Source organism: Pygoscelis adeliae, unplaced genomic scaffold, assembly GCF_000699105.1.
Source record: "Pygoscelis adeliae isolate BGI_AS28 unplaced genomic scaffold, ASM69910v1 Scaffold57, whole genome shotgun sequence".
Lineage (NCBI taxonomy): Eukaryota > Metazoa > Chordata > Aves > Sphenisciformes > Spheniscidae > Pygoscelis > Pygoscelis adeliae.
The window spans coordinates 17761121-17775534 of NW_008825615.1; the positions used below are offsets into that span (position 1 = coordinate 17761121).

Sequence of the window (14414 nt, forward strand, 5' to 3'; positions counted from 1 at the left end):
TTGGAGCGTGTCCAGAGAAGGGCAACAAGGCTGGTGAGGGATCTGGAGCACAAGTCTTCTGAGGAGCGGCTGAGGGAGCTGGGGTTGTTTAGCCTGGAGAAAAGGAGGCTGAGGGGAGACCTCATCGCTCTCTGCAACTGCCTGAAAGGAGGTTGTAGCGAGGTGGGTGTCGGTCTCTTCTCCCAAGTAACTAGGGAGATAGGACGAGAGGAAATGGCCTCAAGTTGCGCCAGGGGAGGTTTAGAGAAAGAGTGGTTAAGCATTGGACCAGGCTGCCCAGGGAAGTGGTTGAGTCACCGTCCCTGGAAGTATTTAAAAGACATGTAGATGTGGCGCTTAAGGACATGGTTTAGTGGGCATGGTGGTGTTGGGTTGACGGTTGGTCTCAATGATCTTAGAGGTCTCTTCCAACCTTAATGATTCTATGATTCTATGATTTTCATGCCTAGGTGGGCCATGTGGCTACACCACTACCGGTCCAGGGAGCAGCTCAGGCTGCCAGTGTGCCACAAACAAGATCTGTTTATCTGTGCTTCCAGACTCCAGGACGCCTTCTAATCCCATATGCCATAATGTGTTATGGCATATGATGCTGTTTGACCTTCCTGAAGGTCACCAAATCATGGGAGAATCTGTGTGTGGGCTGGGTATGAGGTAAGTTTAGGGACAAGTGCTGCTTTTGGTTTTACTTGAAATGCATTTTAGGTGCAGTAGCTGCTGCTTGCATAGGAACTGAAAGCTCAGAGATACTTTGCACTGGAGATACTTTGCACTGAAGAACCTGAAATGATGACTAGGCCTATAGCTTGGCCAGAAGATCAGAGAAGTGGAGGATGCAATTCTGTTCAAATTTACCCCATATTTTTCTACTGTTTATCCATCCAAACAATAGTAACCTGCTATTACTACTACCAGTATTGTTCGACAAAATAGCAGAGGTCTGTATGATAAAAATATGATGTTCCAGCACTTCAGAATTCTTAAAAAAAACCTGTGATCCTTTTATTCTTATCTTATCCCCCTTTTTTAGAATAGTCTAATTTTTAAGTGGTTTTCTTCTACATTTCTGGTTTTTGCATTTTATGTTCACATTTTAATACCAATGGCAGAGAAAGGCTTGCTAATTTGCCATTCTAACTTTGAAAACTGTATCTAAATGTAGTGAGGTGTGTGAAGAGTTCTGAATAATAGGGAGAAGAGTTGTTTGAACAATTTAAGAAAAACATTCCCAATTTTAAGGGCAGAATGGAATAATTCATAGAAAGTGGGAGGAAAAGTGTTCAGATATGTGCAGGACTTGACATGAAGTTCCAGGACTTGATCGTGGATAACTGGGGGACAAAGAGTCCTAGAAAGTAATAAATTCTGATCAAAAATTAAGCAGACTCAAGAAAGTCATAAAATACTTCAGACATTGTGTCTATCCTTGTTATTTTATCACTATGTGCAAGAAATATCTGTGAAATTTTAGCAATGCAGCATGTTCACAAATACATTTTTTCTTTAATTTTAAGCCATATTTATAATTTCAGCAATATATGTGGCTGTGAGTATGTAGATTTCTGTTAGCAGTAAGGGAAAAAAGATTTGGGAGATAGGGAGTGAGTTTAATCTTTACTAGAAATTTCTTATTAATGTAGGATTCCTCAATTTTAATGTCACTTTTACAACTCTGATACAGCTATTCCAACTTGTATGTCTGGATGAAGCATATATTTTTCAATAAACTCTGAAATGGAAAGTATGTTCCTAAATTTATTAAGTATCTGTTATCAAAATACATGCATTCTCTTTGAAAATTAATTAAAATTACACATTTGTTCCAGCTCATAGGTTTCATTATAGGATGTTTCCAAATAAAAATATCTTTGATTAAGTCTGAAATTTCTGTAAAAACAGTCCTGAAGAACTACATTTGTAATTAATAACTTGTCTGTGTCAGAATTAATGTTTGAAATAAAATTTGATTGTATTATCAAAAAAGAGGAGCTCTTTTTTCATATTTAATATAACAATATCAATTTTAATATGAACACATCTCTAATATGGATTCATTTGGTAGGGTCAGAAGATATTTTTCAATTCCAGTCTTATCAAGTGCAGACGCATGTAATAATGTCCTGGACAAATATAAAGAACTTGACTCCTATCTAGGAAATTAGAACTTATTGTTATTGCTTTTATTTCATTTGTGAAGGCAACAGAGAAACATGAGTCATGCTACATTCAAAATATTTATAAGCAGAGAAAATATCAATTCTTATACAATAACAGTAGATAGCTGCTGAGAGAAAATAGTATAGGCCTCAGTAATGATCCTGGCAACCACATATGTCATCTTAGCCACTGCTTAGCTCATGTCCAGATCACCATGCTGGGGAAGAGTAGGAAAAGAAGGCTGAGGCTCAGGGTTGAATAGATGATAAGAGAAAATAAGAGAAAAGCTTGGCAAGAAGAGCAGTTAGAATAAAAAAAAAACACTGAAAGGAAGTTGTCAGGGACAATATGGATCAGGAGTGCTGGGTTGCAGATATCTGGACACTGAGACACGGTGGCAGCGAGAGTGTAACAGAGTGGCTGTGTTCCTCTGAGAGGGATGAGAAAATATCCCTCTTTATCCCACCTGTTCTTCATATACAGGATTCAGCCTTTGTCTTTGTTCTTCCTGATTTTCTCCCACTCATTCTTACAAGAATTAAAAATAATTTTAAAAAGTCTTGAAGAACATTTGGTTGCTTTTTGTCATTTGAGTTACTCCCTAGTACATTTATAAAAGAAAACTGGAGGTACCTACTTTAAGGAAGAAGTTCTCTTGTCTGGATCATGGGTACTTGGAAAGGCTTAAAACTTATGACAGGGTCATGATAATATAGCTGATGCCAACATTTCCTGCTTAAAATCCTGATTCCAGGTACTGCCACTATTGATTCCTCTGTGCTTGCTGAAGTGGATAGAACCACACTGCTTAGCTAGAGATCCTTGTACTTTTTGCTGTGCTGAACGAAGGTTATTGCAGAACCATAACTGGGTTCCATGTCTGCCCTTGAGTAGAAGACTGATTAAATTTTTTAGGGAAGTGGCTTGAAAACATCCATTTGCAGTTTGCCCAAGAGCCATGAGTCTGGGACCACCAAACTGCTTCTTCATAAAATTAGCTGTTCTGTGTTTTTGAGCATGGAATTAAACTCTGGCCTTTTACCTTTTTGATAAATGTTGTTATGCAAAAAATGTCCTTTTTAGCACCCAGTCTTAAAAATGTGAGGTACATAGCACAGTTTAGTAGTTCCAAATCCCGGTTTCCTCTTATAACATATTCTAAACCTATGATGATATTTCCAAATATAGAACAGGAAAAGAAGTATAGTACTTCAGACTAAAACTCAGAATTTTGAGGGGAAATGTGTAACAATCTTCTAATATGTTAAAACTAGTTCCAAAGAGGAATGAAATAATTATTTATGTCCTTTCTAGATAGAGGAATTACAGCTAAGTTTACTTCAATAGGATCTTAAGTTAGACTTTTTTTTTTTCTTCTTTTCTCAGAGGGGCTAGTGAAACACTGGGATAAATTGCCTGTGGAGAACGTGGAATTTTCATCATTGGAAGTCTTTCAGGAACAAATTAGATCGACCTTGGTCAATTATAATTTTGGCTTGTGATAGGAGAATAGATTAGATGACCATTCCTGACCTTTTTTTACACCCACAGCCCTAGACCACACAGCCCTGTTTTTGGTTTCTTTGGTCCAACTCTGAGAATTAAGTTTTCTGCGGCATGGCTCTCCCTGATGTTTTTGATTGGATATCATAGAAATAAGCCGCTCAGCATGTTTTTTGTTATGAATCCCACTTTTAGGGACTTGTCTATCGTTACCTTTGATTTTAGCGTATTTAAACTTTTTTTTCAGCACTATGGTTAACGCCAGAAACAAGTCACTAAATGATAAATGCTTGTGCATTAAATTTAGGGATTTTCCAGTGTATGGAAATAAACCAAATGTCTGACTGTAATGCAGTCTCCAGCTTCTTTCCTGTATGCAGTGAATTTGCATGCTTTAAATATGAATAATACATAAGTATCTTAAAGGTATATAGGTGTATAGATATTTTAAAAGGATTACCATAAACTTTAGATTTATTGGTTTTGATAAGAAATAAATTCCAGTAACACACGTGGAACATCATTAAAAAGCAACTAAAACTACATCTCAGTTTCTAGGTAGTAAAAGGCTTTTCCACTTGTGCTGATTACCTATTCTTTGGAAGAAGCATATTCTTCTGCTGTGCAATATAATAGAGACAATTAAGGTTGAGTTATGTATTTTTCACACTCTGAATGCACATCTCCCAGCTGGAACCTGGCAGTCTCATCTAATCATTGACCTAAGAAACATGTTGACAATTCCTCAAGTCAGAAGATTTCCTGACACCATTCTTTATTATTTTACAATCATATGGGAAGGTAGGATCTTCAAAATACTTGGATGTGGGACAGTAGTGACATTGTTTCCACTGTCCAAAGATGACATGCCATTTCACTCAGTTTACTTCAGGTAACTTTATTTCGAACTTCAGAGTACTTGCTATTTAGTGAAACTGGCTAATATGTTTTGCTTGGACACTACTGTTCTAAAAGCCATTAGCAGCCTCAAGAAATTAGTAGCAGAAAAAAAGGAATATTTCTTTCCAATCCCAGTTTCTGGGGGATAAGCAGCAACAAATAAACAAATAGACTGTAACACGAGCAATGCCAGAATGCCAAAACTGCTTTTATGATTAGTAGCTAAAGCAGCAGTGAGAATAACCTCACAATGTATCAGTACAAGATTCAGCAGCAGCTCAGGAAAGAAGAGAGACAGTAGAAGACTGAGGTACAACACTAAGAATAAAAGTGGTGAAGTGTGACAGGTAAGCATAGATTTTGAGGTGCTTTAGTACACTGGACATTGCATCAGACCTGACATAACTGACAGGCCCACCTGGGTGTGACCTGGGCATTGTACATCTTTTATTCTTTAAACTTGCACATAAGAGCTACTCAGTCTTGAACTTTTCAGTAGTTTCTAGAAAGTTTATTGCTAGAGGTGAAGAGCAAATGCTAACAGAAGTATTTGCTTCTAACATGAACTAAACAGACCTGGTTTTTTGTTTGTTTTCAAATGACATAATTCTTCTTGCTCCATAGAAACCACTAAATTATTTGAAGTTAATTCATGCTTGAAGTATTTAGAGGGAACTAGAATAAGGTCCATCTGTATGTACAGTTGTATACATACACGGATGGGTGGATAGACTGATAGTTCCGAATTTTGGTTTTATACAATTAAATGTATGCAGACTTAACACAGAGATTGTTGTTTTGAAATCAGAAAAGAGACCTGAAAAAGAAGTTGACAAGAAGTTAAATCTTAACCCAATTACATTCTACATCAAACATTCAGACACATTGCCACAAGGCAGAAGAGAACTGAGAGACTTGTTATGACAGGGAGGCACATAGTGCAAGGCTCTGGAGACACTGAAACATTTCACAGTAAGCATGACTGGAAATGGAGAATGCATAGGCATTTTTATGATGTAGTAAAACAGAGTGACAGTTTAACTTTCTGTCAATTCAGCATGCAAACAAACATTTTGCAAGTGTAAAATTCTGCTTATGTGACAGAGGGTCAGAGTTGGTTCTAGTTGTAGGTAAAGGATTAATTAGGGGAGTAGATAGAGCATTTAACCAGATGTAGCTCTGCTGCCTATTTTAAGTACACCAAAGCCCTGAAAACCTATCACTCCTGCTGCGGTCACCTTGTGGGGATTGACTCCTAACACAAAGACCTGCTCCCAGAAGCAGCAGAACTTGCTTTTGTCCTTGCCCTTCTCCACTTTCTCTAACACCATTAAAGCAGCAAGCATGGGTCTCCAGAACCCCTTCCTTATCACCTCTCTCTCCCTTCTCTGTCCCACTACTGCTCCTTCTAGGGGCAGGAGGCTCAGCCCTTACCGACTGAGGGAGAAATACTCAATTTTGAGAAGACAACAGCAGCACTGGTTAGGGTGCAAAGAGTGCCAAGAAGTTGTGCTTCAAAGGAAGCAGCTTATTTTGGAACATTCTTACAGTTCTACTTCTATTAACAATTTGACAGATTCCAGATGGAAGCAAACAACTGAAATGAACTAACCATTTATCATTTTATAATGCTTACCTCTCCTTGTTATAATCATATGCAAAGTACTGTGTTGTATTTAATTTAAATGCATCAAATGTGACAACTTGGGAATACTGAAAACAATTTGAGAGTTGTGTTTATGGTACCATGACAATGTGTTGTGAAATTAATCATTTACATTGAATTGGGTAAATGATAATAAAAATTAGATTTTTTGAAAAATATTTATTTTCACCGCTGTTTAACAGATTTCAGACAAAGGCTGCCATTTCTTCTTTTGAAATATATTGACTTTATTAAAATAATAAAACTTCACAGTGTCAAGAGGAAAGGAACAAATACCCAAAGGACTTTTTAACCGTTAAAATGTTGACTTGCTTCTTACAATTGACTGTATACATGGAAAAGACATTTTCATTTGCAAAACTCCACTTTTTATTGGAAAATATTTAGAAATGAAAGCTTCAAAGCTGTGTTTTATTTGGTGTATTTACTGAAGAGCAATAAACTGGATGTCAAACTCAAAACAGCTAATGATTCTGTACATGCATACATTGGTTTATATGAACTCTTTAAATAGATTCATTTTAATAATGTGATGGGTTCTCTGCTCGAAGTTACCATTTTGCAGAAAATAATATCCTTTCAGAGAAAATAATACTATAACTTTCCCTTCAGAAGTGCCATGGGGCAAATATAAAATCTTTACCAGCATTACTGACTTATTCAAGCACCTAGAGTTAATCTCTGTGCATAAATAACTATTTTAAAATAAAGCATAGCATTAAAAGAAATTTTAAAAAAAGACACTGAAGAGTTGCCTTTCTTCTTTTCATTATCAAAATCAAGGGAGCTGAGAAGTCAGATGGCAGAAGGCAATCCTGCCTTGGAGATCTTTCCTAAAAGTGACTGAAATAGATAATTTTGTAATTACACTCTGCCCTAAAATTGTATATTATGAGATACTGTTAAATGACCTGTAGTGAGCTTGGTAAAATAAATAAATAAATAAGCCAAAAAACTAGATGCTACTCAAACTTCACAAAGTTGACAGCAAATTAAACTTTGTGAGCGTGAAAGAATAACTGCTCATCTGGAGAGAAATTCTGAAGGAGCAAAAAAAAGTGAAAATAATTCAGTAAGTAATTTTCTTCATGATATGGAAAATGAATAAACCTGAAATCACATAATATTTAGCATTCTGAAGTGAATTAGTCAAGTATGTAAATAAGTGTTTAAATATCTGAATAATGCCCTTAACTTCAGTGGAACTCTTCCCTGTCTAGTCATATATTTAGGCGTTTTTATCATCAGACAAAAAATGTTAAATTGAATTCTTAAATAATATTGTTTTATTTAGAACAAACAAATATGAAGTTTTGTTTATAGTAGTACAGGAATAAAAGAAACCCTGGAAGAATGAAAGCAGACTATTAGAAAGCATTTAAGAATTTTCCTGTCCATTGCTTCTTGGACCAAATCACTTTGGACACTTTCTTGAGTTTTTCCCCAGCAAATAAACCATTGCCCTTAACCTATGTTGAAATTTCTGTTTCTACAGTGATTGGATTAAACAAAGTCATGATTTATAAAATGTTTGTCTATATTAGATGCACTTCAAACTGTTTATCAATGTTTTAAATACTCTTACATTTATTGGAATGTTCTAAATACGATGGAAAATTCATTTCAGTTGTTATGAATGGGATATGTCAAAATTACTAGTCTGTTTCTTATGTCAATGGTGGGACAATATTTAAAAAAAATATATGAGAAAATGCCAATTCTTTATTTTTATCTTTCCTTTCTTTTCAGCTGTATCTTGTGGTATTCCTGACTCCCCTGGGAATGGTTCAGTTATAGGTAATGAATTCACTTTGGGCAGTAGATTGTTATATGAATGTAATGAGGGCTTCAGGCTAGAATCTAGTCAACAAGCAACAGCAGTGTGTCAAGAAGATGGATTATGGAGTAACAAAGGGAAGCCACCTGTTTGCAAATGTAAGTAGGCATGTATTTCTCAAGCATATTTCCCTTGAACTTTCTCAGGAAAATCTTCAGTGGTGATGTTTAGGTTTTATGTATACATATGCCCTGAACTGGCCATTCAGGAGCATATAATCATTTAGCATTTAGTAAAGTAGATGAAACCTATAAATTTGTTTAATAAAAACCCCCTTGTTTATCTTCTTCAAAAAATCTGATTTAAAATTATTAAATAATTCAGTTTCATGTATATTTTCTTATTATGAGTAATGTGTTCTCCATTTTCACAGCAAAAGTTACAACCACCGATTGTAATTTATTTTAATATAGCTTCTAAAGTAATAAAAGGAAAAACTGTTTCTTAAAATACTGCTAGTGTAGACAATTAAGCTGGATAAGAGTCCTTTAGTCTTCATATTTGCTTCCTGTCAGAACTAGCCAGTGTAATGCATACTCCTCTACCATGTGACATGGCCTCTCATTTGCAATGGGTTACCACTGCCTGTCTTTGTATTGGATCAAAGCAATAATTAAATGAGCTTGACTTTGAGTACGTGACTTGAAATACTGATTAGGACATAATCTTAAAATTATTAATTGCTATAATACTATACTTAAAATTTTTTAGAGTTAATTTAGAATCTTGAATTAATCAACAGTATATGTACATGCTTTCCAGATTCTGAATTTGAAAAGCACTTTAGTTTTTCAAAAAGTAAAATTCAACTTATTTTTAAAGAAAGAGTAAAATGGTGCAAATATAAGGATTGTGAAGTTATACATGATTGTGAAATGGTTTTCATTTATTTGAATTAATTGACAGCGAACAATTGTTAGAAAATATTGATGAAAGTTACTTCAAGAGATCTTCTAAGCATGCCTGACAGATAATTATTTAACGTAATCTTGAAGACCTTCCTGAGTACTCTATTTCAGTAATTTAGGGTTTTTTTTCCCCTTGCAAAGTTTTTCCTAGTATATATAGCCTGAATGTTTTTTCTGTAGTGTTGAGGCATTATTTCATTTTGAATCCACGGTGGACAAATAGAAGTTATTTTATTCTTCTTTCATTCTTTTTAATGTGTTTGAAAACTGTTGTTTTTTCAGTGTGGTGTGTTATCCTTGACCAGCAGCCAGCTGCTCACTCACTCCCCCTTTTCAACCAGACAGGGGGAAAATAGGATGAAAAATCTCGCGGGTCGAGATAAGGGCAGATTACTGTCACAGGACTCAACTTGGGGAAAGTTAAAATAGGGTCAAATACATTTCAGAAAAAAAAGTAAAATCAAACCAACACTATCCTCCTGCTATTCCCAGGGTCAACTTCACGCCTTTGCTCTTGACTCTTCTCCCTACCCCAAGCAGTGCTGGGGGACGAGGAATGGGAGTTGTGGTCAGTTTATAGAAAGCTCCTCTCTGCTGCTTCTTCCTCCTCACACTTTTCCCCTGCTCCAGCATGAGTCTCTCCACGGGCTGTTGTCCTTCAGGATAAACTTGGTCTAGCATGGGTCCTCCATCGGCTGCAGTTCCTTCAGAAAATAGCCACCTGCTCCAGCATGGGCTGCAGTGTGGATATCTGCTCTGGCGTGGTCCTCTCCATGGGCTGCAGCAGAATACCAACTCTGATGCCTGGAACACCTCCTCATCTTTCTTCTGTGACCTTGGTGTTCCCTCTTTGCTTCTCACTCTTTTTGTTCCCTCCTCCTCTGCCTGTGCAGTGTTTTATGCTTTCCTAAATACACATTCCCAGAGGTGCCACCATCTTGGCTGATGGGCTCAGCTGTGTCCTGTGGTGGGTCCTTTGGAACCAGCTGTGTCCAGCAGCCCAAGCTTCTCCTCACAGAGGCCACCCCTGTAGCGCCCTACCCCCCATCCCCCTGCCAACACCTTGACTCCTGCACCCAGTACACTCAGTCACCTCTTCTGTAGAGATAACTGTCTTGCTGTGATTCATTCTCACTCTTTCTTTATACTTTTTCTATCAGTGATTCTCATTATTGTCCTCTAGACAATCTCCAAGTAATCTACACCTTGAAGGACGGTGCCTAAAACTGAACACAGCAGTTCCACAGAGTACATAAGGATTATTCAAAACCAGCTGTGATCACACAGACATCCTCTGAATTCAGAGTCATGTGTGGAGGGAAGGCAGTTCTCCAGTGTATTGAACTGCACTTCATTCTCTCAGAAAAAATTGGTAACGTACAAAGAACATAACTTGAATGATTAATCAGCAGAAATATCAACAGATTTTTTGGAGGGAAGAGGTCAGTTAAACTAACTGGGGATTAAAAATACTGAATTAATAACACTATATCCGCAGTGCAAAAAAATCCCCAAAAAACCAACTTATATTACTGAAATGATCAAACTTAACCAGATAACAACTACGCTGTAAAACAAAGCTTAATTATTAACATTTAGCACAACTTTCAACATTAAAAAGTTTTGTTTAATATTTATAATAGTCTAACAAAATATATGTAAAGCTTTTTTCTCTTATTTTTTCCTTTTCTAAAAATTTATTCAGTTTGAAAAAGAATCCCATTACTTCTAAAACCAGAAGTGCTAAATTAAAGTGCTAGTGATCCACATGACAACATTAAAGTAAATATTTTCAAAATGGATTGCTATTCAGAGGCAGGCATGCTTTAACCAAGATTTCTTACTTGCGAGATGCAGAAAAGCTTAGACAATCTGCATAACAACCATTTTTTGTAGTATTGCTGCTGTAAGGATAAATATATTTAGTCTCCAGAGACAGAAACATCTCAAACTTGATGAGCAGCAAACACAGCACAGAAAGGCAAATGGTAAATAAATTAGTTCGTTTTATCCCCAGGTCTATTAAAATGAAGGTTGAAATCAGTGCAGTTTGTTTTGCAAAGTATCTCTGATAATATAATGCCTGAGACAGATGTTTGAAACTCCTTTCTTTTCATCAAAAGTATTTACATCAGAATTGAATCATGAGAAATATGATTCATGCTGATCATACAGCAAGACACAGATGGATCATGGACATTAGGCTATTGAATTTAATTATATGAAATACCAATCAGCAGATAACTATTAAGAAAGTTTAACTGAATGAAAAATAAGTAACTTTCTTCAGTTATTCTACATAGAGATCTCTAGCACATGATGAAGGGAACTAGAGATGTCTGTCTATATTGCTAGTTGAAAGCCTTTCTCAGGCAATACTTTAAATCAGGCCAATACTCTCATTAGAGAGTGACCATAGAGTAGTAACTTTACATGTGAATACAGGACACTGTGTAAAGTATGCAAAAACTTTCTACTGAAACCTGTAAATTAGTACATTACTGTTGGTCAGAGAAGTGAATGTGATATGCAGTTCCAAAAAAACCATCCCATCCAAAAGGTGTAGATATATCCAAGAAATCTGAATAAATCAAACAACTTTGGTCTCAAACTATAAATGAGCACTGGTGCTTGCATGATTCTCTCCTTACTGTATGCCACATAAACTGCCTCTAATACCTTTTACTCCAAATAATATAATTTGAATAATGCTCAAACAGAAAAGATAGGGTGTGTAGGCATGATTACAAATTTAAGGTTTGTAACCTTATTTAATTTAAGGTTGCAGCCTTAAATTTAAGTTGTAACTATAGTTAGCTGAGAAACACTTTTACACACCTGTAAAGTACTCTTGGAAAAGTCATAAGTTTCCATCTTTCTAAGATTAAATAAAAAGAGAACAATCTTTTGGGAATTTTTTGTCTAAGCCATTTTGTCAGACATGATTTGAATTTTGTCTGCTACTATGGAAATACAGATACTGATTCTTGCAGTGACAAGTTAAAAAGGGAAAATTTCACAAATGAAATTTGCTTCCTCTCTCCTTTGGATGATATAATCTCTTGCTATTATTATATAAAATTGCATCATTATAACATGATTATTACATTTTGTTTGTGGCTAATTAGTGAAAATTATTCTTCTTATTATTTAGTGCCTCACTTTCTTCAGAATATATATCAAGTGCAGAGAAATAAGGTCTTCCAAAGCAGAGACGGAAAGATGGAAACAGAAAAGGACTTAGCTGTCAATGCAAAATTTAGATGTGTTGCTCCCTAAATTCAATCCAGAGCTGCACTTGGATATCTAAGTTATTTACTAAATAGAGATTCTTGCTTGGAATAGTATCTGTAATATTTTTTTAAAGAAACAAAGTCAGCTAAAGGTGTTGGTGAGGGTCAATCCATTCATCTGAGACACTTCTTTTGTTTTTACATTTTTTATTTATTTTTTTAAATATTTTTCACCATGTGTTTGTTTTCCTGTGTGTTTTTCTCCTTCTCCTGTGAAATTCTTCTAATTTAGAAATCTAGATTTTTCAGTGTTATAGAAGTTATTTTCCTTTTTCATCTTGTAGAGGGGTTTTTGGTTTGGGTACAAAATTTCAAAATTGATAGAAATGAGAACAGAAGTAGTATATATTTTTTCCTGAACAACCTTGTGACTTGGACTTGGACTATCTCTCTACATTTCATGTAGAAGTGACAGCTACAGATAACAGTTAAGAATAGTTATCTTTTTGGGAGTCACTAAATATATTTTTAGGGTTTTTGATTTTGTGGACACTTGACAATTACTTTCTTCATGAAGTAGAAATACTGATCTAAATCTTGGGTTCTCCCTCCACAGCAACTGAACTTCTTAGTTGATGCTGTTAAAGTCTGTTCATAGCTTGAATGTGGTGGTGTTTACTTTTTCTCTGAATAACATAGAGAAACAGTTGTTTTAGACCATTCTTAAGAATTGAAAGAACTAGAAAGAATTTGTGCCCCACTGTGTCAGTAGTATGCATGATGTCATAAGAGGAAACTACTGAAAAACTTGGTATGAGATCTGAATAAGTGAAGGAGATCATACTAAGCCTGTTCTGAGGCAAAAGAGAACTTCTTTCTCTGTTTAATATGTATACTTTAACGTTATTAGAGAGTTTGTATTTTCTTGTTCCAAAATTCATGTTCCATGAAAAGAAATCTCATTAATGAGTTTGCCTTTACAAACAGTGCATTCCAGTACTAGAAACTTCTGCTAGTTTGAGATGTGGTACAGTCCCAATGTTTGCACTAAGGAGAGTTTAAGTATGTATGATACTTTTAGAAGAGATAGGGGAAACATTAGCGCATAATTCTTTTACAAGTCAAGCATAACTTTTTTCATTATAAAGTAACACAAAAATAAATGTTCTCTGGGCCAGCACAAAACATTTTTTTAATGCAGGCATTTTTGCATGCTAGAAAATGTCTAATGTAAATTCTTAAAAATATTATAATTATGATTCATGCCCAGTTTTAGAGTTTTGCTAGACATGTAGTAAAAAGATGTACAGACACCTGACCACTTGAAATTAATGGAAGTATAAGTTTTTTTGTTCCACAGAAAATCTGCAGACCTAAAGCTGTTTTAAGAAATATGCAGAAAAGAACATTAAAGTAGGATCTAGTTAACGCAAAGCAGAACTTTCTGTTCTGTGCACTATCTGTGCTTTTTTACCAGATCTGGGGAACTGATTTAAAATATTGTGCCAGAGAGTGAAAAAATAATGACAGCAAATGTTACGATTTACTTCCATGTTTCTCTTCACGAGATCAGAAGACTGAATATGTTCACTTATTGCAAGATCATGATGTCAGATCTTTTTTCTGATTATGCCAAGGTACCCTACCAGTTCTCTAAAGCTAAGTACCATAATTTGTAAACCAAGAGCATGAATGTATACAATATTATATTACATTTTTATATAAGTACATATAAAATGTACCCATATAGGTTATAGTCCATGTGTGTTGGTGCTGAGATCTGGACCAGTATATGTTTATTAACAAAAACACTGCTGAAATAGGTTAACTTGTTAGCCTCTGTTCTTACTTGCTTTCCTTTTCATAGAAGTAAGTGGATGCATAACCTAGGAAATTGAGTTTGTGGTTAATTAATTTTTCTAACATTTTAATTGCCTGGGATGGTCCCTGTAACTGCATAACTTTATTGCTCTTTTCCATTACTCCTTTAATATACTCATTCAAAGATTTAAATCATGTCCTTCATTGGTTTATGCTAATTTATCTAATATAAAACATTTTAAAGAACAAGCTAATGTTACCTTTGCATAATCTGCATATTGCAGATTTCACTGTAGATATTTTTGGAAGCTATGGTGTGCTGAGCTGTAACAGTGATGGTTCAGACATTGATTTTTATCTAGAAATTAATTGAAAAATAATTAGAAATT

The 14414-nt window shown here is 35.3% G+C and overlaps 1 protein-coding gene across 1 annotated transcript in view; it reads left to right on the forward strand.

The window, feature by feature from the left end:
• The window catches only part of CSMD1 (CUB and Sushi multiple domains 1), a 1045142-nt gene that overhangs the window by 950362 nt on the left and 80366 nt on the right, over positions 1-14414 (forward strand). The window contains exon 50 of the mRNA XM_009333261.1: positions 7976-8161. Coding sequence (XP_009331536.1) covers positions 7976-8161 — 186 coding nt within the window. The remainder of the gene's footprint in view (positions 1-7975; positions 8162-14414) is intronic.